Genomic DNA, 25,402 nt, shown 5'->3' with positions numbered 1-25,402 from the left:
GTAATACTTTCTCACACCATCTAAGCAGTAGGTCCAGGGAACTGAGGGCCTACCTCCTCATCTAACGGAATCACTGAAGGTCCACTGTGAGGGAAGAGACAAACTTAAATATTTTGTTTAAGAGATAATCTTGGGCATTGAAGTGTCAAAATGCATCTTCCTAGTGTTCATGTGCTGTGAGTAGATCCTGAAATCGCAGACTTTGGAGATTAGAACTCTGCTAGGACTAGCAATATTGTTGGTGTATTATGAGGCACAGATCTTGTCAACAGTTGTGGAAGTGGGTGAAGGAATGGTAGATGCAATCTAATATGGGCAAGTGTGAAGCCTTGCATCACATGCAAAATGCTGGAGGAACTCAGCAGGCCAGGCAGCATCTATGGAAAAGAGTAAACAGTTGACGTTTCGGGCTGAGATCCTCCATCAGGACCAGCATCTGCAAACTTTGTCATCTTTGTGATGTTTTGCTTTTTAGCACTTTAAACCAGGGCAGGGCCTACACAGTAAATAGTAAGGAGAATGTTGTAGCACAGAGGTATCTAGGGGTACAGATAGGTAGTTCCCTGAAAGTGGTGATTCAGATAGACAGGATGGTGAAGGAAGGTTTTGGCATGCTTGCCTGTATAGTTAGTGTGCAGAAGTTGGAACACCATGTTGCAACAGTACAAGACATTAATGAGGCCAGACTTGGAGTATTGTGAGCAGTTCTGGTGCCCACCAATAAGAAAGGTGGAAGGATGCAGAATAGATAAATATCAGGACTGGAGGGCTTGAGTTACACAGTAATGAATAATTTTTTTTAGTTCTGGGGCATAGGAAGCTGAGTATGATCTTACAGGGGTGTATAAGTTCATGTGGGGTGTAGAAAATGTGGATGGTCATTCTTCTACTTAGGGCAGGAATCTAAAAAGGGAACCTAGATTTAAGGTGAGGGAGTAAGATTTAAAAGGGACTGAGGAGAAACATTTTCACACTGAGGGTGCCGGGTGTATGGAATGAGTTGCCAGCAGAAGCTGTAGAAATGGGTAGAAATACAATGTATAGAAATGTTGACAGATGTGTGGATGGGAAAAGTTTACAGGGATGTGGACCCAACACAACAAGTAAAACCAGCTGATAAGGGCACCTTGGCCTTCACGGACCAACTGGACAGAGGCTCTGCTTCTGTACTGTCCAATTTTAACACTCTGACTGTACAGAGCACAACCAGAAAACTTAGAATACATCTAGTGATTGAGAAGAGGAACATAACTTAGAAAATAGTCTTTTGGACAAATCCTCAAACAGAGCATACAACACAATGAAACATTTGGTTGTCCATCGAAGTATAAGCTTAGCCGCCAGTCAGTGAACAGTTGGAATTATGTGCATGTTCACACTTTGATAATGCATGAAGTTTATCTTTGAAATGCTATCAATTAAAGTGAGGTTGCTAAAAAAAAGCTCAACAATAATTATTTTATCTAGGTAAACTTTTATGAAAATTTATTTTCTATCTAGTTAGTATATTTATTCCTCTTGCTTTCCCTGTCCAAACTTAATGGAAATAAGACCAATGTTTCATGTACTCCTATCCTCCCATGTCCCATCCAAATGTGACCACATTTCTATGAAACACATTTTGTATGATGAGCTTCAAAACAACATGCCCAACAGTGAATACTACCTTGCTTGAACCGCTAGATCCATTTCCAGTCCTCTCTGCTCCCCTCATAATTCACTCTCTTCCTGGCCTAATCTCCCCTCCTTTTGATCCAAGACCACCAACATCACAACGGTGACCACAAAATATGTAGAATGTTTTACCTTCTTTACGTGCACCCAAGAATATTCCTGCAGGGGACTCAGATAAATACCTTTGAATGCTTGCTTGGGAAAAAAAATCATTGAATGAGATTGAAAAATCTAACACTGAATGATGAAATGCTAGTGTTAATTCAATTACTCAATGATAAGATAGTCAGGTATTAATATGTCAACACCATTATGTAGGTATTTTCAGAAATTTTTAAACTTTGGATAATTCTGTGTTTGGGGCCAATACTGTGTATATTTTCCTGATCACATTCAAATAGGTACATTTTTCAGTAATCTTATTTTGTACCTCATTATCATCAATACTGTTGTATTTGGCGTGTTAGTAGGTAAGACAAACAATTTTTTCTGCCTCTGTTGTTTCCTAAAAATATGCAACACAAATAAAACAGTTCACCAAACCACTAGTGTATAGATATAATTACTATACTATCTAAATGGCAATATATACAAAACTAGAGCAATCTATTTAATTTGAAATTCGTTCCATATACAGAGAAGCCATGGCATGCATTCATAGTACTGTATATACTATAGTTAAGGCCCCAGCATTGAAATTCACACTGACAGTCTTAAAGACTGGACTAGTAAAGTTTCTACAATGTAGCTACAATCACTCATTACGGTGTGAAAATGGGAAAAAAATGGTTCTGAAAGCTCTGCTCACAATCTGGCTTTGTATGACATGCTGCCAAGAATTTCTGCTCATACTCTGGGAATTCTATTTCTCCTCATGCTATATTGAGGATTATTAAATATTTAAAATTTGAAATAATTAAAAAGAGTTAATTTTATGCAACATCAGGACATACCAGTTTGATATTTTACTTATTACTGGTCACAAAGGCGCCGAGAACTGTGGAGGTTTAAAAATACCAGCTTAGAAAGATATTCCATGACTCTAGATCATGGACTTTGCTATTGATTGCATGGTGGGTGGTGGAGGGTTGCTACTTTTGCTGGAGCAAGTGGGGAGAGGGATAATGCTTTTGATTCTGCTTGTGGTTGGAGGGAAGGAGGGGGGCTTTTGGGTTCTAACCTTTTCTGTCATTCATCTTTTGCATTTTTTCCTCTTTGTTTCGTGGATGTCTGTGAAGAGTAAGGATTTCAGGTTGTAAACTGTATACATTCTCTGATATTAAATTGAACAATTGAACATATGATGGAGATAAATTCATGAAACACCTTATAAACACACTGAGTATCTGTATAGTGAAATAAATAAATAAATATGATGGTAACATGTTTGAATTAGGTATGTACTGTTTGCTTTGATTACCAAGGTATGTTTGTGATACTTCCTCAGATGTTGCTCACAATCCTGGAAAGAATTTCTCTGTCCTAACGACCATATTGTCAGTCATCGACTGGTGCATCCTCTCAGTACTGATGAGTGAAATTATACTCAGGTGGCTTAAAGATTTTGTAGGATTTTGGAGAAGCGGTTGGAACGTCTTTGACCTGACAGTTCTAATTATTGTAAGAAAAGCAGGTTATAGCATTTCTGGTCTTTACTATAATTATTTATGTTGCCTTCCTACTTAACTTAAATAGAGGTTTAATTTTTTTTAGGGATACCTATGGTATAAAATTATAATGTGTATCTTTTCAGTCTTAGCACGTTGGTGCTATGATTCCTTAGACAGTGTTAGTGCCTCCTACACTTACTGTTCTAATTACAGTATATGCAATATTATCATTCCATCTCCAGAGACTCTGGTATACACAGGTGGATAAGTTTGAGTACTTACACAGAGAGAGAAAGAATAGGAAAATCTCTAAGTCATGTCACTTCGAAGGAAAACTCATCAACCTGAAAATTTAACTTTCTTTCTTGTTCAGAGATAATGCAGCTCAACTGCTGAGTGTTTCTGGTGTTGACATAATAATAAGGATAACAACAATAATTTAAAAATACATACTTTATTGAACCCAAGTGGGAAATCATTCATTCAGATAAACATATCTGCAGGACTTTGCTTTTCACAATAGTGACCGTAAGTTGCCAGTTCTCTCTTTTGTTCCCTCTTTTTGAATTAGTTCACTATTTAGATGCCCCTGCATAATTATTGTTGGTTGTTTATCAATCTTGGACCCAGTTGCCTTCAACATCTTTGCTAGCAAACAAAATACTACAGAAACTCAGCAGGCCAGGCAGCATCTATGGAAAAAGGTACAATCGGTGTTTCAGGCTGAGACCCTTCAGTAGGACTGAGGAAAAAGAAAGATGAGGAGTAGATTTTAAAGGGGGGTGGAGGGGAGAGAGAAACACAAGGTGATAGGTGGATCCAAGATGGGGAGGGATGAAGTAAAGAGCTGGGAAGTTGATTGGTGAAAGAGATACAGGGCTGGAGAAGGGGGAGTCTGATAGGAGAGGACAGAAGGCTGTGGAAGAAAGAAAAAGGGGGAGAAGCGCCAAGGCAAGGAGATAAGTGTGGCCTCATCGTGACAGTGGAGGAGAACATGGACTGACATATCAGAATGGGAATGGGATGTGGAATTAAAGTGAGTGGCCACTGGGAGACCGTTTCTTCTGGCAGACAGAGCATAGGTGCTCAGCAAAGTGGTCTCCCAATCTATGTTGGGTCTCACCAATATACAGGAGGCCACAACAGGAGCTCCGGACACAGTATATGACCCCAACAGACTCATAAGTTAAGTACTGCCTCACCTGAAAGCACTTTTTGGGACCCTGAATGGTAGTGAAGGAGGAGGTGTAGGGACAGGTGTAGTATTTTGCTATTTGTGTTCTTACTCCACTTTGTTCTCATCTATATGTTTTTTTACATTCGATGATTTTTACTATTGTCCAGCCACTTCCTTCAGGTAGCATCAATGGAAAAGAGTGAACATTCAACATTTTGGGTTGAGTCCTGATGAAACTTCAATTGTTCACTCTTTTCCATAGATGCTGCCTGGCCTGCTGAGTTCCTCCAGCATTTTCTGTGTAGGACAACTTGAAGGTTCACCTTTGCCAGGACAAAGTAGCCATTTTTCATTTTCTCTCCATTTTGGCTAACTTTAAATAAATCAACCTGAAGAAAATAATTTTTATTCAGTTAATATTTGTTTTTACATTAATGGCAAACCACGGGTTGTAAACGGAATAAAGGCCAATAATCTCCTTGGACACTTGCATGTAAGAAGAAAATAGAATTGGAAAAAATGTGAAATGAGTGGATTTGGGACACTGAGGCCAGATAGATTAATGCCTGTGTGGGTTTGTTGAAAGGAGCAATAAAGATTGGGAAGAGTGGGACTTGGTGTTTAGAGGAAGGAGCTTTCTGGCCATAAATTATTGTGCAGGCTTTGTCATAAGTAAGGATTATTTTAATAGAAATTTGCTCATCAGAAGCTACATAGACTGGAAAAAAATTCACCATATGCTCATAATAATCTAAATCTCTTATATAATTAGTCTATCATTCCAGAGGTGATCAAGACAATTTATTACCAAACTGGCAGTAAACTTCATTTTTTAAAAGTTTTTCGTATCTTCAGAGTTTTACATTCTTTGAAAAGAATGAGAAAATTTCATCAATTCCGACTACTTCTGTTGACTGTAACAAAAGCACTAAAGGTAAAATTATGTCGATTGCCTCTAGTTTGTTAATATCCATATGATTCGGAATTGTTTTATTGAAATAAATTGAATGACTATGTAAAATTCTTTTGACACAGGAATGCCAAATAGTTATACAATTCAGCCAAATGTTAATTCGCCAAATAATAAAGAGTATTGATTTTATCTTGGAGATGATGTCTTGCTCTTTTTATCTGCCTGATTTATTTTATGCTGCTTTATGTTTGTAATCAGGGCACAGACATTGTGCAATCTCTGCAGATTTATATATTTCTACATTGCATTTGCAGAAGTGACAGTCACTGCTGAGAATTGCAGAGGGAGCTGGTGAAAGGAGCAGGGTCACAGTGACCACTCTAACCCCCCCCCCCCCACATTACCCTCACCTCCAAGGCAGCTTTCTGACATTGACTGCCAGCATAGGTGCACTTAAAGATACCAACCGACTTCCCAATAGTCAGTGTGTGAATGACATGGCAACTACAAGCTCTTGATACTGTATACCCGCTCTGAGAAAAAGCACAATGTTTAATGCAACAAAGAGGAAAATACATGCAGAAGTTTTAAAATATATATATCAACAAAGTGATAAACTGCAGGTGTTGGAAATCAAAATGCATCACATAGTCCAGGGAAAAGGGGTGAAAAGTAATCATTTGATTTATGCAGTATATGTTAATAATTTGGAAGGGATATTGAGAACTACATACAGTGAATTTTGTAGATTGTTGCACAAAGTTACAAATGGGCAATAAAGACTTGGGTGGCTAGAGAGGAATATTTTCTTACTGGTGGGAGATTAGAAGCTGTGGAAAAGCAAAGGAATCTGTATGTCCTTATTTAGGTATTTATAAAAATTAATGTAAAGCTACAAATATAATATGAAAGGCTAATGAAATATTACCTGTTACAAAGGCTTGGATTTATAACAGAGTAACAATAGAACATTGTTCAAATATTGTCTGGACTATTGTGTTCAATCTTGGACAAGGCATCTCAGTATAATTTGATGGGATGGTTGATTCTAGATTGGAACTGATACATCTTGCATAAGGTTGACTGATATTCGACTTAGTGGGGTGTTTTTGGCAAATTTAAATTGATAAAATGCACTGATGGCATTAGATGCAACAAAACTAGTGAAGGATTCAGGTAGAAAATGCAAATCCCAAAATGTGAACTAAGCCACTTAACAAGCAAAATCAGAAATAATTTTTTCATGCAAGATGCTGGAATATCTAGAATATCTTCATCTTTAATGGTCTGAATATACAGTACTGATCAAAAGTCCTAGGCACCCTAGATTTATTATATGGTTTCAGATAGCATGGCCTCCTCAGAGCCTGGATCATCGCAGCTCTCTGGGATTACTTGGAGAGTCAGAAGTGAGCAAGACATTCAAAATCAGCAGTAGAACTGTGGCAAGGTCTCCAGGATGCTTCAAACAACCTACCAGCTGATTTTCTTATAAAACTGCATGACAGCGGACCTAAGGGAATTGATGCAGTTTTAAAGACAAAGGGTGGTCCCACCAAATATTGTTTTGATTTAGTTTTTTTTTACTGTTTACTGCTTTTTATAATTTTTATATGCTTTTTGGTAATTTTTTTTATATTCATAAACTTTTCCTTTCATTATTTTTGAAAGTATCTTCGCTTTACAGAATTTTTTACATGTGCCTTAGGCTTTTGCACAGTACTGTAGGTTTGAGAGAAATTTTCAAGACAGTGATTGCTGAGATAGTTGAGAAAATAAGGTGGTTTAGGGCGATAGTAATGAATACAGCTTAGTAGGTATCAGATGAGATGAAATCCCTGCAGAACGGCTTGAGTAGCATGCTTCTCTTCCCATGTTCTGGCTTGCCCATTCAGTATCCACTCCTCTTCACAAGTTCCGAGATTTCTAGTCTTGAGAGGTGATGGTAGGATGAGTTTGTACTCTGGAATCCAATCCTGACCTCAACAGTTCCAACATTACTGCCTCTCTCTAGAGCATAAGGAAGTTTCATTCACACAGAATCACCAGGATTCTCCCACTGTGCTTTCTTGGGATAAAGTAATTTTGGGAGCTTTCAATGCTCTCTGCTGTACTTTTGGCTCCTCTATTCTGGAAAGACATGCTCAGAATCAAAGTAATTCAGGTCTTTGCACCTTTAAATTCAGGTCTTTGGCTCCCTGGATTTCTAAGTTGTTCCACAAATGTAGTAATTTTAATACTTTAATAATTTTTGGCATTAATACTATAGTTTTCCAATTGCTCCTTGTTTCATTTATTTCCAAAATTAAGATAAAATGCTGTACTTTACCTATCTATCTATACGGAAAACAGACAATCTATTTTTATCTGTTCTAGGCAATGACTTTCATCTTGCTGTTGGTGTTGATATTTGCCTATGCTTTTGCAATCATTGGAGTGTCACTGTTTCGGAGCTACACAGAATCAAGCAACCCTGGGCGTGCTTATAAGACAGCTTTTGTGTAGGTGTATTTTAACAGCTCTCAAAAACTTGAATTTATTTAGCTTTAAAGAAACATGATGCCTTACACGCAACATTTTTCAAAACTTTGGGGAATTGTTCATGGAAAAGATTCTTTTAATTAAATCTCATTAAAGGTTTTATTGAAAGACAGATAGATTGAACCAAAAAAAATTGCACTGCATAAAAAAATGATAAAACTTTAATCACATTGTCAGCACTGCAAGTCATGTATTACATGAATGAATTGTTGTGTTAAGTCCTATAACCACAACCACAGCAGGACTCTAGAAAGTGTACTTATGTAACATCCCTTACACAGGTGCGATTGTGGGCTCTGTATAAAAATAACATCTTCGACTTAATTATCAAAAGTTTCTATTTTGCACTTAAGTTTGCCGGAAATGATTTCAGTCAGTTCAGTATGATATTGTTACCGTCATTAAAAAGTGGGGACTGAGGAAGATACAGGATACACATGTGGTCTGTTCAATTTATTTTATCAACAGGTATTCTGATTTCATTTTGTTGCTGTTTTTACCACTAGTCATTAGTACTTTCAGTGGATTTTAGAATAAATCCCTTTAATATCTATTATTTAAAAGATAATTGCTACATCACAATGGATTAATAAACTCACTCCATTTTTACTTATAATTAATGGAGAAATTAGATAATAGAAATAGGCTTTTTTGTTGTGATCAGCCAACAGACTGCATATTCATTTATTTGTTACGTGTACTTTGAAATGTACAGTGAAATGCATTGTTTATATCAACATCCAATGCAACATAAGGATGTGTTATGGATAAACACGCAAAGTGTCGCCACACATTCCTGCGCCAATATAACATACCCTCAATGATCAGCAGATCAGCCTGCACCAAAACAAGTCAAATTTTCTCCAGAGAAGTGAAACTGAAGTAAATATTACCTCTCCTCCAGCAATGAGATCTCAAGCTAGCCACTGTCTCCAACTGTTTCCCTTTAAGCATTGGCATACATAGACACTGAGGAGAAACGAAGTAGGAGGAGGCTTTTCCAGTTGTACTATTCAATATCATCATAGGTGATCTTTAACTATCTGGAGATACCGTATGAATCTTGCTTCACAAGACTATAAGATATAGGAGCAGAATTAGGCCGTTGAGTCTGCTCTGCCATTTCGTCATGGCTAATCCATTTTCCCTCTCAGCCCCAATCTCTGGCCTTCTCCCTGTATCCCTTCAGGCCCTGACTGATCAAGAATCTATGAACCTCAGCCTTAAGTATACCCAACAAATTCCACAGATTCACCACTCTCTGGTTAAAGAAATTCCTCTTCATCTCCATTCTAAATGGACATTCCTCTATTCTGAGACTGTGTTCTCTGGTCTGAAACTCCCCCACCATAAGAAAGATCCTCTCCAAATTCACTCTATTGATTCCTTTCAACATTCAATAGGTTTCAATGAGAACCTTCCTCATTCTTTGCATCCAGTGAGTACAAGCTCAGAGACATCAAACACTCCTCAGATGATAAGCCTTTCAATCCCAGAATAATTTTGCCTCCTTTGAACCCAGGAATACACAATATTCTGGATCCTGATTGGCTCCTTCATATCCAGGAAACTAATTGGTTGGAATGTCAATGTGTTAATATGATAGACTACAAATAGCTGTAGCTAATTAGGAATTACTACCAAACATTTGAAAACCCACTATTATTAACAATCTACATGGGAATTTAAAAAAATCAATGTTGGTAATTAACTTTTACTTAATTCAACAATTATTGAAATGAAAATGATAGACAATAGACAGTAGGTGCAGGAGTAGGCCATTCGGCCCCTCTAGCCAGCACCACCATTCACTGTGATCATGGCTGATCATACACAATCAGTACCCCTTTCCTGCCCTCTCCGCATATCCCTTGACCCCGCTATCTATAAGAGCTCTATCTAACTCTCTCATGAATGCATCCAGAGACTTGGCCTCCACTGCCTTCTGGAGCAGAGCATTCCACATATCCACCACTCTCTGGGTGAAAAAGTTTTTCCGGATCTCTGTTCTAAATGGCCCACCCCTTATTCTGAAACTGTGGCCTCTAGTTCTGGACTCACCCATCAGCAGGAACATGCTTCCTGCCTCCAGTGTGTCCAATCCCTTAATAATCTTATATGTTTCAATCAGATCCCCTCTCATCCTTCTAAATTCCAGTGTATACAAGCCCAGTCGCTCCAATCTTTCAACATATGACAGTCCCGCCATTCCGGGAATTAACCTTGTGAACCTACACTGCACTCCCTCAATAGCAAGAATGTCCTTCCTCAAATTTGGAGACCAAAACTGCACACAATACTCCAGGTGGGGTCTCACCAGGGCCCTGTACAGCTGCAGAAGGACCTCTTTACTCCTATACTCAATTCCTCTTGTTATAAAGGCCAGTATGCCATTAGCTTTCTTCACAGCCTGCTGTACCTGCATGCTTGCTTTCATTGACTGATGTACAAGAACACCTAGATCTCATTTTATTTCCCCTTTTCCTAACTTGACTCCATTTAGATAGTAATCTGCCTTCCTGTTCTTGCCACCAAAGTGGATAACTTCACACTTATCCACATTAAACTGCAACTGCCATACATTTGCCCACTCACCCAACCTGTCCAAGTCACCCTGCATTCTCATAACATCCTCCTGACATCCTCCTGCCACCCAGCTTTGTGTCATCAGCAAATTTGCTAATGTTACTTTTAATCCCTTCATCTAAATGATTAATGTATATTGTAAACAGCTGCGGTCCCAGCACCGAACCTTGTGATACCCCACTGGTCACAGCCTGCCATTCTGAAAGGGAACCGTTAATCACTACTCTTTGTTTCCTGTCATCCAGCCATCTTTCAATCCATGTCAGTACTCTGCCACCAATACCATGTGCCCTAATTTTGCCCACTAATCTCCTATGTGGGACTTTATCAAAAGCTTTCTGGAAGTCCAGGTACACTACATCTACTGGCTCTCCCTTGTCCATTTTTATACTTACAACCTCAAAAAACTCCAGAAGATTAGTCAAGCATGATTTTCCCTTCATAGATCCATGCTGACTCAGACTGATCCTTCTACTGCTATCCAAATGTGTCGTAATTTCCTCTTTTATAATTGACTCCAGCATATTTCCTACCACTGACATTCAGGCTTAATGACATTAATATGCCCTTAATGACATTAATGACATGAATATATACTATAGAACATTACAGCATAGTACAGGGACTTTGGCCCACAATGTTCTGTCAGCCTTTTAACCTGCTCCAAGATTAATCAAATCTTTCCATTTTCCAATCATTATTCAGTCATCCATGAAGGAAGGAAAACTGGTTCAACAAATGCATACTTTGTTTATATTTATATTATATTGTAGAAGATATTTAATTTACCTTTGTTTTGTTTTGCTAGTGATATCCTGCATACATTGCAGACCCTTTTTCAACTATTTACCCTGGACCACTGGCATAGTTTGTTTCTTGACATATGGGAAGTAGACGAAGTTGACAAACTTGCAAGTAGCATCTACATAATATTCTGGATCCTGATTGGCGCCTTCATATTCAGAAATATAATTGTAGGAATAATGGGTAAGCAAAAGATGCTATTTTAGAGTTGGCTATCACCACATTAAAAGTAGAGGTGCCAGTTGCCTTATATTTTACTTATTTACAATGGCTATGAAGAGCAACAATTTGTAAGAACATTTTGGAAAGCAGTATTTGTTTTGCCTTTCTCTGTGACCAATTGTCTGAACTTTATGTTAAGTAGTACACATCAAAATGTGTGCTTAAAGAGAGACAGAAAGACCTGCATTTCTATTGCAACTTTCAACACCTCCAACATTCCAATGTGCTTTACTGGCAATTTGAAGAGTAATTTGAAGAGTAACACAGCAGTTAATTTGCATACAGTAGAGTCCTGCAAACAATAATACAATAATGTCTGGATAATGTTTAAGGCTGACAATTAAGGAACACTGGGTATAGCTACCCTTTTCTTTATCAAAGTAGTATCATGTGATCTTTTATTGTCACATGATTAAAGTTTGATATTTCAGCTGACGATCGGTAGCCCATTTAGTAAAACTCACCTTAATAAGTACTGTACTAACTTATCAGCCAAGGATAACTCTGCAATGAATTTTCTTCTGTTTCTTCAAGCTGTGCCACCCGGCAATCCTCCAATTTAATCCTAGCCTAATCACTGGGCGATTTACACTGACCAATTAACCTACCAATTAGAAGGTTTTTGGATTGTGGGAGGAGATCAGAGCATCCGGAGGAAACCCACGTGGTCACAGGGAGAATGTACATCAAGCTACAGGCAATGGCGGGAATTGAACCAGGGTTGCCTATACTTCTGAGCATTGTGCTAAACACTACACTACTGTGCCATGCTAACCTTCTACGGTGAGATAAAAGAGCTACTAACTAACCTGGTTGCTATGACAAAGTCTCATGCAAAGCTCAGTTGAAGTTCCAGCTACCATGAAGCAACTGCTATGCTTGAATAAAGAAACTTAAGTTGGAAATGTTCTTTCCTTTAATGAGATGCCATGCGGCTGTAACAATATAAAAGACCGAGATAGCTAAAACGGGGACAAATAAGGAAAGCTGATGAAAAAATGCCTTTATTTCATTTACAATTGAGCCCAAAATGATTCGTACAATACAGTTTATCTGTGAACAGGGTAAGTCCAGCAGCATATTGACTGGAATGAAGTGCTTTGAGAGGTTGGGCATGATGCATATCAACTTCTGCCTGAGGAGTGACCTGGATTCACTCCCATTTGCCTACAGATTGACAGCAGAAGCAATTTCGTTGGCCCTTTACTCATCTCTGGAATACCAGGACATGCATTCATCAGGATGCCCTTCATTGACTACACCTGGGCATTGAAGCTAATCACTAAGGTTCAGGATGTAGGCCTTGATACCTCCCTGTGCAAATGGATCCTTGATTTCCTTAATGGAAAACCCCAGTCAGTTTAGATTAACAACAACATCTCTCCCAAACAAGAAAAAAATCTGCAGATGCTGGAAATCAAAGAAATACACACCAAGTGCTGGAAGAACTCAGCAGGCCAGGCAGTATCCATGGAAAAGACCTTTCATCAGTACCTTCAACATCTCTCCCAGAATCACCATCAGCACAGGTGATAACATGTGTGCTTAGCCCCCTGCCCTACTCACTTTATATTTATGATTGTGGGACTAAGTGCTACAGCTCCAACAGCATATTTAAGTTTGCAGAGAACCCCACTGCTGGGGGCCAAATCATTGTGGTGATGAATCGCTATTTAGGAGAGAGATTGAAAATCTAGTTGAATGATGTCACATCAACAACCTCTCACTCAACATCAGCAAAACAAATGAGCTGATTATCAATTACATAGGAAGAACCCAGAGGTCCATGAGGGGACTGGAGATGAAGAGGGTCATTAACTTTAATTTTTTGGTGTTATTGTATCAGAGGATCTGTCCTGGGACCAGCATGTAAGAAGGCACAAAAGCACCTCTACTTTCTTGGAGTTTGCATAGATTCAGTATGTTATCTAAATCTTTGATGAACTTCAATAGATGCACAATGGTTGTATCCTAACTGGTTGTATCATGGCCTGGTACGGAAACATCAATGCCCCGGAATGGAAAAAGCCACAGAAAGTGGTGGATACAGCCCAGTCCATTACTGTCAAAGCTCTCCCCAGCAATGAGTACATTTACAAGGCCAAAAGAAAGCAACATCCATTATTAAGGACTGAGCAACATCCATCATCAAGGACTCCCACCCCCCACCCCCGACCATCTCTCTTCTTGCTACTGCCACCAGGCAAAAGATACAGAAGCGTTAGGTCCCACACCACCAGGTTTAGGAACAATTATTACCCCACAACCTTCAGGCTCCTGAAACAACATCACAACTCTGATTGGATTCTACAACCTACAGACTCAATGTCAAGGACTCTACAACTTATGTTCTCAGATTTTTTTTAATTTGCTCAATATGTCTTAATTAGCTTTCTTAATTTTCTGTGCATTGCTAATTTAAATCAGAGAGAAGAGGTTCATTCACAATTGTTGATTGGCAGTTGTACTTAAATTGAGTTCCATTTAAAGGGCCAGTCACATTTGATAGCAAGTTTCAGAAGGTAGCTTCAGATCTCTAAAGGCTACTTCCATAGTTTAAGAAATGTCCAGAGGATTTACAACAAATAAAGTATATTGTATTGCCAAGTGTAACTGAAGATTTTGATTTGGTATGGCCTTCTAATATGCTATGGGTTCCACTTGCAGCTGCCATGTAGAATTAAGATATAAAATAAATTTTCTGTTTATCTATCTAATGTCCAATATATCGCTGGAATTTCAGGCAGCAATGAAGGTCCTCCATTTCTGCCGGTGTTCAGGACTTCCTCCATCATGCCAGTAGCTTGGTTTTCACTACTGTCAGTTATGCAGGTTCTGGGTGGAGACACAGGGATGTTGAAGGACTCTTCATTGCTGTTTCCATAATAGCTTTGTTTGCCCAGTGAGGGTTGTTGGCCCTGAGCTGAACCCCTGAATCTGGAGGACCGGTGGACCACTCTTAGTCTGGCCTCTACCCTTTGACCTGCTTGGCATGGGTGATGCAACCAAGAGGCAAAGCGTAAAGCCCTGACTCCAGCCAACGTAGCTCTCTGGGTCATTGAGGGACATGAGCCCCCTAACCACAACAAGATTGTGGTCCTCTTGGAGGATTTTCTGTTAAGAGTGGGTGTAAATCAGTAGAAAACGTAAAGAGCCTTATCTTTTAAAAATAACTAACTGGATATGAGTAATGCTGGAAAGGAAAGTGTTTATTTTCATTTCCAATTGCAGAGAGGAAGCTATCAATCAACTACATTGCTCTGGAGTCTCATTACACTGAGAAAGGATAGCAGATTTCCTTCCCTAAAAGACATTAGTGAACCAAATGGACTTTTTTGACAATCTGTGAATTCATCAATACAATTGCTGATTCTGACATTACATTTTTTAATTAACAAATTAATTTGATTTAAATTCCCTAACTGACATGATGCTATTTGAAATCATAATTGGATTTTCAGCCTAAACTTCTGTTTTACTAGTTGGGTAACATAACTACTGACTTACTCTGCCTTATAAGTACAACAAAACTGAAAATAAAATTTCACAGTTTCAAAGTTATAATCCGATACCTATTGCAACTACTAAATACTTCAACTACTTCATCCACAGTGAGCAATTTTCAGACTATAAGGAAAGATCTTTCAGCAAAAGTTCAACAACTTGAAGACCAACGGAAGGCAGAGGAGTTTAAACAACAGATTATGCAGAGGTAGGTGTCAAGATTTTATTATAGTTTGCAGTACAGGAAAAATACAAAATACATTTAACTGCAATTTATATCTGGCTAAATTACCTTTGTTTAGTTAGCTAGCTTCACTCTTTGAAAGATATCACATTCCCCCAACCTTAAACTTAGTTCTAAAGTGAGGAAATTTGATGCCATGACTTGATTACAAATCTCTTCTATTTTCCATGTCCAATGAAAAGATTTGCAGTATTTCCAATCCCACTAGAAAAAAAAATTAACTAAGAAATACCAAGTGTCTTCCCCATCAACACTTTCAAAGTGTACACCTGCTTCTACAAGTAGTTTTAAAGACTGCTTTTGAAAAGATGATGGTGGCACAGTGGCCTAGTGGTTAGCACAATGTATTACAGAACAGACAACTGGATTCAAGTCCTGCTGCTGCCTGTAGAGAGTTTGTATGTTCTCCCTGTGGCCGCGTGGGTTTTCCCACAGTCCAAAGTTGTACCATTTGGGGGGTTAATTGGCCATTGTAATCTATCCCATGGTTAGGATTAAATCGGGAGATTGCTGGACGGTGTGGGTCGAAGGGCTAGAAGGCCCTATTCCATGCTGTTTTTCAATAAGTAAGTAAATAAATAAATAATGTTTATTAGTATAATAAACACAAAGTACACTGCAGATACTGTGGTCAAATCAACAAGCTGGATGAACTCAGCAGGTCGGGCAGCATTTGTTGACTGCCCATTTCAACAGATGCCGCCCGACCTGCTGAATTCATTCAGCTCGTTTGTACATGTTGATTTATTAGTATAATCTGGTAGAAAGTGTCAAATATGAATGCCATTAGATGGTTTTGCTAAACGGAACAGAATTAATTATTTATTCCTAAATTAAATATTTACTTTGATGGGAGGTCTTCAAGCAATATTATGATTTATCAAAATAAAAATCTACACAGTAGATAGTTAGGGACCTCTTGCATGTAATAAAGTGGTCACTGTGTGTACGCTGCTGTAGCCTATCCACTTCAAAGTTTGACATGTTGTGCATTCAGAGATGTTCTTCTACACATCGTTGTAGTAACGTGGTTAACTGAGTTAATGTTGCCTTTCTGTCAGCTTCAACTAGTCTGGCAATTCTCCCCTGATTTTTCTCTCATTAACAAGGCATTTTTCCCCACAGTCATGTCACTCACTGTATGTTTTTGTTTCTTACACCATTCTCTGTGAATTCTACAGACTTTTGTGCATGAAAATCCCAGGAGATCATTCATTTCTGAGATACTGAAGATATCCCATCTGGCACCAGATATCATTCCACAGTCAAAGTCATTTAGATCACATTTCAAAGTACAAAGTACATTTATTATCAAAGTTTGTATACTTTATGCAAACTCAAGATCCATCTCTTTACAGGCAGCCACAAAACAAATAAACCCAATGAAACACATTAAAAAAAACATCAAGCACCCGATGTGCAGAAAAAAAATCGTGCAAATAATAAAAGTAAGCAAATGACACTCAGAAACAAACTTCTTGCAAGTGAGGTCACAGCCACAAAACCAGACATTGCTGCGGCCAATCCTGGGGGCCATTAGTTGCAGGCCCCAGCCTCAGTTCAGCACGAAAACGAGTAAACTTTGTGGAGCAGCGAGCTAAACACTGGTCCCTCTCTCACCTCCTGCTCCGACACCCTGACCTTTTCAATCTGGCCTGGTGTTTAAATCGGCCAGACCTCTTGTACCCAGGCCTGGGCCCTGAAGCCTCAACTCTGCCTCGCCTTCACTTGCCTCACTTCAATTCTGCTGCATCCAGTTGCCTCCAAGTCCACTCCAGCAATGGACAAACATTGATTGATTCCCTGCTCTCGGGTTAGTGCTCCACCACCTTGATTTGGTCACTACCCTCCACACTGCAACTTTCCTGCACCTTCCAGACTTCAGTTCTCACCAGAAAAGTATCAGGCCGTACAGGTAGCTCAAAAACTCAACTCCAAAAGGGAAGGTACAGACTGCTGATTGCAGTGATTGTATCTGAGAAACAGAGTGATTAACATGGTAATTGATGGTTTTATTTGTTACCAACAAGTGTTGTGCTCCACCAGGTTTACCATCTTAAAACTTAAATTTCTTCCCATTCTGTTGTGTGGTCTGAACAATAACTGAAGGTCTTGATCGTGTCTTCATGCTTTTATCCATTGAGTTACTACCACATAATTGGCTGATTAGATATTGCATTTATGAGCAGGCACTCTACTCTGACTACTGTCAAGGCTGGAGATTACCAGGGGTATCGATAATATTTCAGGAATGTTCTTAAAACCTACTTTGAAAAAAAACTGTAACTTCCTCCCGAATGAAAAACTTTCATCCAGAATGACATCTAGCTGCTGGTGTAATATTAGTTGGGAAGATAAATATTAACCCTGGGATGGCTGGTTTCTTAAAGATTCCTTGACTGAAGCTGTTCATCTTCACTTTCAGAGTCAGCAAAAGGGGAATTGTGGATGAGCAGGTAAAAAGAAACTTAACTATTTTGTAACTTCTTATGTACAGGAGGATGAGTCAGCCAACGAACATAAAGGACATTTTGGGTAAAGGGTAAGTTATTTGCAGCTCGTTAAAGGAAAAATGAAAATAAGGCATGCCTTGCTTTTTTTTCAATAAATTTGATGACATTATCTGAGTACCCCAACTTACCACAACTCTAAAAGTTCGTACAAGTAAAAGTACTAGTACTTATCAATTTGGTTGACATAAAGCTCTGTTGATGTATACATAGGCATATACAGGTATTCACCAACATCACAATCATTCTCAAAAAGAAGCACTTCAGTGTCCTCCTCCTTTGTGATTAATTTCCCCACTAAACTCATACATATTTAATTTGGTTGCTGAGAGACATTTATTATCCTGTAGTTTGGTTTGCAATTAGTTTTACTATAACTTCCTTTTCCAAACCATCGTCCATATAAATATACCATCTTAGTCTTGCTGTCAATTGTTTAATTCTTATACTGAGACACAAGAAAGGCTGCAGATCTGAGAATCTGGAGCAACGCACACAAAGTGCTGTAGGAACTCCTTCATAGATGCTGCCTAATCTTCTCAGTTCCACCAGCATTTTCTATGTGTTGATTCTTATATTATCTTCTCCAAATCACAGGAATATTTTCAAACTTCACCCAGCTTAGTGTAACATGGTTCTATATAGTTTTATTTGCAATTTTCTTTAGCTTTTTTATACTTTTGAATGGAGACTAACACGTTTTGTTGAAACACTTATGGAAGTGAATTCTTGTTTTGGATTTGATGCAAACACATAAGTGGCCTTTCTATTTTACTTCAAGAATAGTATAATATTTAATTCAGTTTTTTTTCCAAATTGTGATGAAGGTTATTTTTTGAAATTGGTAAATATCACTGACATGAGGATGAAATATAGTGTTGAGAGAAAATATGGATTGCTAGGTAATAAGGGAAAAAAAGACCCTTCTGTGATTGAATAAGCCTTTGTATGTGGAAACAGGAATTCAACTTTTGTCTCTGGTATAGACAGTTTCACTAATATTATCAGCAGAAAGAATGTCATTCTTCTGTTGTAGAAAAATTTGGACCAGATTGTGTTTATATGGAACTGTAGCCACTTGAGTGAAGTTTGGTACTTCTGGAAATGAGGCAGTGACCTCTGTTATGTGTTGTACCTTCAAAATGTTAAACAAATACAGAGGAAGACATGAGAGTCTGAGATACAGATGTAACTCCTAGTTTAAGTGAGGCATACCATGTGGTAGCGGGATGACATAATTCAATTTACATATTGATACATATATCCCAGAGTGAATTATTCAAATGAACAAGAATGTTTTATCTATATACATATATATATATTATATAGAGTACATGATTATTCAAATGTTACTGAAATATTATATACACAACTGTCTCAGTTGTGAATAAAGTGGGGCGAAGCTAGTCTGTAACAGAGAGCATTTTTACTCCTTTCTATCTGCAGAATGGGGAAAGCAGACTCTGAATATTCTGGTCTCAGTGAAGTTAATTTCAAAGGGAGCAGTCAAGGGAGTTACTCAAGTGAGGCCTCCTCTATGGCCGCAGGTAAAGGAAAGAGGGAAATTTAAATTTAATGAAAACAAGTTTTAAATATTGATCAAAATGCACTAATATCATAAACTATAAAAAAAATCTTATAGCAATTGACATTTTCCAATTGTAGCAAATACAGTAACCCAATTTATTTCCAATTGCTGTTAATGTTTTCTTTTGCAGAATTATTTCAACTTGGATTTTGTGTGGGTACAAAACACAAACACTGGAAATCTATATTGTTAAAATTAATTTTCTATTAGTTAATTAACTAGATTATATATTTCCACTTAGATTCTCTTATACAACTATTAGTGATTACTGCACATAGCAAAATGTAACTTATACATGTATTGACCGTACTGTGCAGAAGTCTCAGGCACACACACACACACACACACACACACACACACACACACACACACACATATATATATATATATTTAGGGTGACTAAGTCATTTGCACAGTACTTTAGAAATTTAATGTATTTCATTGTACTGCTGCTTCAAAAAACAAAAACAAATTCCATGACATATGTGAGTGATGATAAACCTGATTCTGACATGGGTCTCTGTTGTGGACTGAGATTGAAAAGGGGACAGGGAGAGGGGAATCATGGTTTGGAAACGAGAAGTGGGATGTACTAGAGAGATATTCTGTAATGATCAATAAATCAGTTATTTGGAATCAAATGCCCTTGCCTGGTGTCTCATGACTGGGTATGCCTGCACCGGAGCCACACTCCCTTGCCTCACCCCCTGCTCTGCCATCTGTCTCACACCCCTCCCACGGCACTCCACCCTCACCACTCCCTTTGTTCCCACCTGATTTGCAAACTTGCTGTCCACTCCACATTGATAAATACAGGACTGTGCAACAGGTACCTAAGATTTCTGCACGCTACTGTATTTGTCAACATGGAGCAGAGAGCATGTTTGTAAATCTGGCGGGAGCAAAGGATGTTGGGAATGGTGAGTGTGGAGCGCCGTGGGAGAGGTGAGAGATAAGTGGTAGAGACCATTGCACAGTATTGTATGCATACTAACAATGCTTTAAATGTAACTAATTTGTACATACATAATTAGCAATTTGAAACTCCTTGAGATAAACCCATAGAAACCACATGCCATTCCATGGGCAGTGCTTTACCTTTGTCAGAATTCTGCAAGAACAAACTCCTTAATAAAAGTGATTGCCGCTACATAAGTGTATAGAATGAAATACACTTCTTGTTCTTTTTAATAGCTATAACATGATTCCTAAATATGAAAAGAAGTAGAAACTAAAATCAAATCAGTTTCATTTTTATGTAGATTGGGGGAACTACATTCGTAAAAATATAAAACTAATGAAATACAACCCAACAAGAGAGAAGATTATTTGGCCAAGAGACTCCTTGTTTCGTTATTATGAGCTACTTGAGCAGCTCCAATATAATTTGGAGGAACGGAAGACATTGCAATTTCTAGCAGGTTGGTGTGTCACTTTGATTTGAGGAACTAATGTGCTAATCACTAACAGTCTTATTAGATCATACAGGTGATAGAATTTGACTCTTGATCAGCATAAGCTGCAGAATGTTTTAGTATTGTAATGAACCACAGGAGTAATATGAATATAATATTTTTATCTGGAGGAATGTGAATCTTTGTGAATTCTTTATCAATTGCATTAAGACAGAAATGAATAGTGACCCAGATACTAAGGGTATCAGGAAGTAAGCTTGGCATGGAAAAATGGAACTAACATTATTGAAAGGCTGACCAAAGTTCAAAGGTTCAATAGCTTTGTGCTACATATGAGGGGTGATTGATAAGTTTGTGGCCTATGGTAGAAGGAGTCCATTTTAGAAAACCTAGCACATTTACTTGGTTTCCTTACCACTAATTCAACCTGCAAGTTAACCTTTAGGGAATACTACATGAGAACTCCCAAGTCCCTTTGCACCTCTAATTTTTGAGTTTCTCTCCTTATACAAATTAATCCATACCTTTATTCCTTCTGTGTAAGTGTATTACCAAACACTTCCTTACATTTTATTCCATCTGCCACTTCCTTGCCCATTCCTTCAGTCTTTCTGCAGACACTTAACTTCATCAACACTACCTACTCTTCCACCTGTTTTCGTATCATTTGAAAATTTGTCTGCAAAGCCATCGATTCCTTCATCCAAATCATTGACATACAGCATGAAAAGAAGAGGCACCAACACATACCCCTGCATCACACACTAGTCATCAGCAGCCAATCAGAAAAGGCCCCTTTTATTCTCACTCTTTGCCTCCTGCCAGTCAGCTAATCTGTCCATTATTTTACCTTTCCCATAATACCATAGACTCTTATCTTGTTAAGCAGCCACATGTACAGCACCTTGTCAAAGGCCTTCTGAAAATCCAATACACAGCATCCACTGACTCTTGTTTGTCTGTTATTTCCTCAAAGAATTCCAATAAATTTTTTAGGCAAGATTTCCTCTAAGGGAAACCATGCTGACTACAGCCTATTTTATCATGTCCCTCCAAGTACCTCATCCTTAATAAAAGACTCAAGCATTTTTCCAACCACTGGGGTCAGGCTAACTGGCCTATAATTTCTTTTCTTCTGCCTCTCCCTTTTTAAAGCTAAAGTGGCTATTCCAATTTTCCAATCCTCAGGAACCATGCCAAAATCTATTGATTCTTGAAGGAATGTTACCAATGTCTCCACAATCTCTTCAGCTATCTCTTTCAGAATCATGGGGTGTAGTTCATCTGGTTCAGGTGACTTATCTACCTTTAGAATATTCGGCTTCTCAAGTGCCTTCTCCATTGTAATACATTCACTTCTGCCCCCTGACACTTTTACATTTCTAACATTCTCTTTGTCTTCCACAGTGAAGACTGACACAAAATACCTAAGTTCTCCACCATTTCTGTTTCGCCTATTACTACCTCTCCAGTTTCATTTTTCAGCAGTCTGATATCCATTCTTGACTCTCTTTTACTCCTTATATATCAGAAAAAATTGTATCCTTTTTAGTATTATTGGGTAGCTTACATTCCTATTTCATCATTTCTCTCTTTTTGCCTTTTTAGTTGCCTTCCCAAACCTCTACCTTCCCACTATTGTTTTTTCATATTCTATTTCCTCTCTTTTGCTCTTATGCTGTCTTTGACTTCTCTTGTCAGCCACGGTTGCCTCGTCCTCCCTTTAGAATATGTCTTCATCTTGGAGATGTGTCTTTCCTGTGCCTTCTGAATTTCTCCCAAAATCTCAGTCATTGTTTTTCTGCCATTATCCCTGCTATAGTGTCCCCTTCCAATCAATTTTGTCCAGCTCCTTCATCATGCCTGTGTAACTCCCTTTACTCCCCTGTAGTACTCACACATCCAGTTTTAGCTTCTTTTCAAGCTGCATGGTGAATTCTATCATATTGTAGCGGTGTGCTACACGCAGCGCTAAAATTACGACACGGAGTCGGTAACTGCAGTCGAAGGAAAAAACTTTATTCGAAAACTTCAGCCTCACTTTTAAGCCTCCCTCAACCGCCGCCCCCCCCCCCATGGCGCAGAGGCTCCAAAGCTCTGTGCTCGCAAACCCCCGTAGGCTATCTAATTGTGAGTCGGTTCGGATGCGCCAGGAAATGGGTCGCCACAATATTATGATTACTGCCTCCTAAGGGTTCCTTTACCTTAAGCTTCCCAATCAAAGCTGTGTCATTACATAACATCTAATCTGGAATTGCTGTTCCCCTCATGAGCTCAATCACAAGCTGCTCTAAAAAGCCATCTTGCAGGCATTCTACAAATTCCCACTCTTTGGATTCAGCACCAACCAGTTTTTCCAATTTACCTACATATTGAAATCCTCATGATTATTGCAACATTGCCCTTTTAAATGCCTTTTCTATCTCGCATTGTAATTTGTAGCCCACCTCTGGGCTGCTGTTTGGAGGTCTGGATATAATTCCCATCAGGGTCTTTTTACTCATTCAGTTTCTTAATTCTACCCACAAGTATCTACATCCTCTGATCTACCAGTATGTCACGTCTTTCTAGGGTTTGGATTTCATTTTTTACCAATAGAGCCACCCCACCCCTCTGCATACCTGCCTCTTCTTTTGATACAATGTGTATTCTTGGATATTAAGTTCCCAACTATGATCTTCTTTCAGCCAGGACTCAGAAATGCCCACAACGTCATACCCGCCAATTTCTAACAACATCTACAACATCATCTACCTTATTCCGTATACTGCATGAATTCAAAAAATAAAGGGTATTCATCACCGTTTTTTGACCTTTGCCCCATGTTGCACTTTAACTTATCCCCCTTGACTGCAGTTTTGCCCTATCATCTGCCTGTCCTTCCTCACAATCTCACTACACACTGCATCTCCTTGTATACAAGCTGCCCCATCCTCAACCCTATCACTCTAGTTCCCACCACTGCCAAAATAGTTTTAACACCCCCCCCCCCATGGCTCAAGCAAATCCACCCACAAGGATATCGGTCCCACTTGTACAGGTCATACCTTCCCCAGAAGAGATCCCAATAATCCATAAATCTGAAACTCTATGAATTCTTCAGTTATGCATTCATCTGCCATCTCTTCCTATTCTTACTCTCAATGGTATGTAGTGCATGTAGTAATCCAGAGATTACTACCCTGGTGGTCCTATTTTTCAGTTTTCCCAAGCCTATCCTTGCCCAAGATTGCTGTTTGTGTTTAACGTAAATTAAACACTTATTTTTACAAAAAAAAACACAATTAGATCAAAACAAAACAAGTCAATTTTATTGCAAAGTGATCAAAATATTCATAGTGTTGCTAAATGTTAGTAAGTAGTACATTGTCAGTGAGTCCAAGAAATCAATGGTTGAAGGGAAGTTGCTTTTCTTGAACCTGGTGGTGTGGAACTTCAGGCTTCTTCACTGTCTGACCAATGGTAGTTGTAAAAGGATCACATCATCCGGGTGGTGGAGCCTTCTTGAGTCAGCAAATCCTGTAGATATTACTGTGGTGAACTACATATACCTGTCTGGACACGCCCCCTGCTCCTGTGGCTCCTCCCACTGACCATGGCTCCTCCCACAGACCCCGGTATAAAGGCGACTGAGGCCTGAGCCCGGCCCTCAGTCTCCAGGATGTAGTATGATGGTCAACTACTGCTTGTTCTTTCTTTCAGTCAATAAAAGCTGATATCTCGCCTCACGTCTCAGAGAGTTATTGATGGTGCATCAATTACCAAATGAACGAAGGGATGAGGCCATGATGTATTGGACAGAGTTCACTATTCTCTGAAGATTTATGATGCAACCAGTCAGGAAACTTCCAACAGTACAGTTGTAGAAGTCCACCAGAGTGGTTGATGATAAGCTGAACCTCCTTAGCCTGCTAAGAAAGTAAAGACACTAGAACGCTTTCCTTATGAATACATCTATATGTTGGGCCCAGGACAGATCATCTGATAAGTTAATGCCCAGGAATTTAAAACTGCTGGCCCTACCATTTATTCTGGCATCTTCCCCCTTCCTTTTTAGGCCTGAAGAAGGGTCTCGGCCTGAAACATCAACTGTTTTTTCATTTCCATAGATGCTACCTGACCTGCTGAGTTCCACCAGTATTTTGTGCGTGTTGCTCTGGGTTCTCAGCATCTGCAGAATCCCTTGTTTTTATGACTCTGTTCACTGACATTTCCCCAATTTAGATTGAAATATGTTTGCTCTCCTTCCCCTTGCTGAAGTGAACAATCAGCTCTTTAGTTTTGCTGATGCTGAGTGAGAAATTGGTTTAGTGGCACTACTCAACCAGGTGACCTACCTCGTTCTGGATAACTGACCCATTGTCACCTGTAACTCATCCAGTAGTGTTGTTAGTGAATTTGAAGATTGCTTTGGAGCAGTACAATCACATAGATATAGAGAATAGAGTGGGGGCATAACCAGATTATGGAACTGTGAAATAAAAGAAAGATAAATGTTTACCCCACATATTATATTAAATAATGAATCTACCATCTGTATTTTATGTGTTGTTTTGTTTTTTTACAGCTCAAGCCCTCATGAATATACATGATGTATAAATGGACTTCTTGTGA

At 38.7% G+C, this 25,402-nt stretch overlaps 1 protein-coding gene across 1 annotated transcript in view; it reads left to right on the top strand.

The window, feature by feature from the left end:
* The window catches only part of LOC132382314 (cation channel sperm-associated protein 2-like), a 61,018-nt gene extending 35,631 nt beyond the window's left edge, over positions 1-25,387 (top strand). Inside the window, exons 4-13 of the mRNA XM_059952448.1 lie at positions 2,076-2,144; positions 3,122-3,294; positions 5,234-5,395; positions 7,751-7,875; positions 11,310-11,488; positions 15,140-15,239; positions 17,773-17,817; positions 19,232-19,336; positions 20,634-20,794; positions 25,356-25,387. Of these exons, the coding sequence (XP_059808431.1) occupies positions 2,076-2,144; positions 3,122-3,294; positions 5,234-5,395; positions 7,751-7,875; positions 11,310-11,488; positions 15,140-15,239; positions 17,773-17,817; positions 19,232-19,336; positions 20,634-20,794; positions 25,356-25,387 (1,151 nt within the window). The remainder of the gene's footprint in view (positions 1-2,075; positions 2,145-3,121; positions 3,295-5,233; positions 5,396-7,750; positions 7,876-11,309; positions 11,489-15,139; positions 15,240-17,772; positions 17,818-19,231; positions 19,337-20,633; positions 20,795-25,355) is intronic.
* The last annotated feature ends 15 nt before the right edge of the window (positions 25,388-25,402 follow it).

The sequence above is a fragment of the Hypanus sabinus genome, chromosome 28 (assembly GCF_030144855.1).
Source record: "Hypanus sabinus isolate sHypSab1 chromosome 28, sHypSab1.hap1, whole genome shotgun sequence".
NCBI classification, from domain to species: domain Eukaryota; kingdom Metazoa; phylum Chordata; class Chondrichthyes; order Myliobatiformes; family Dasyatidae; genus Hypanus; species Hypanus sabinus.
This window is presented reverse-complemented; position numbering and strand designations above follow the sequence as displayed.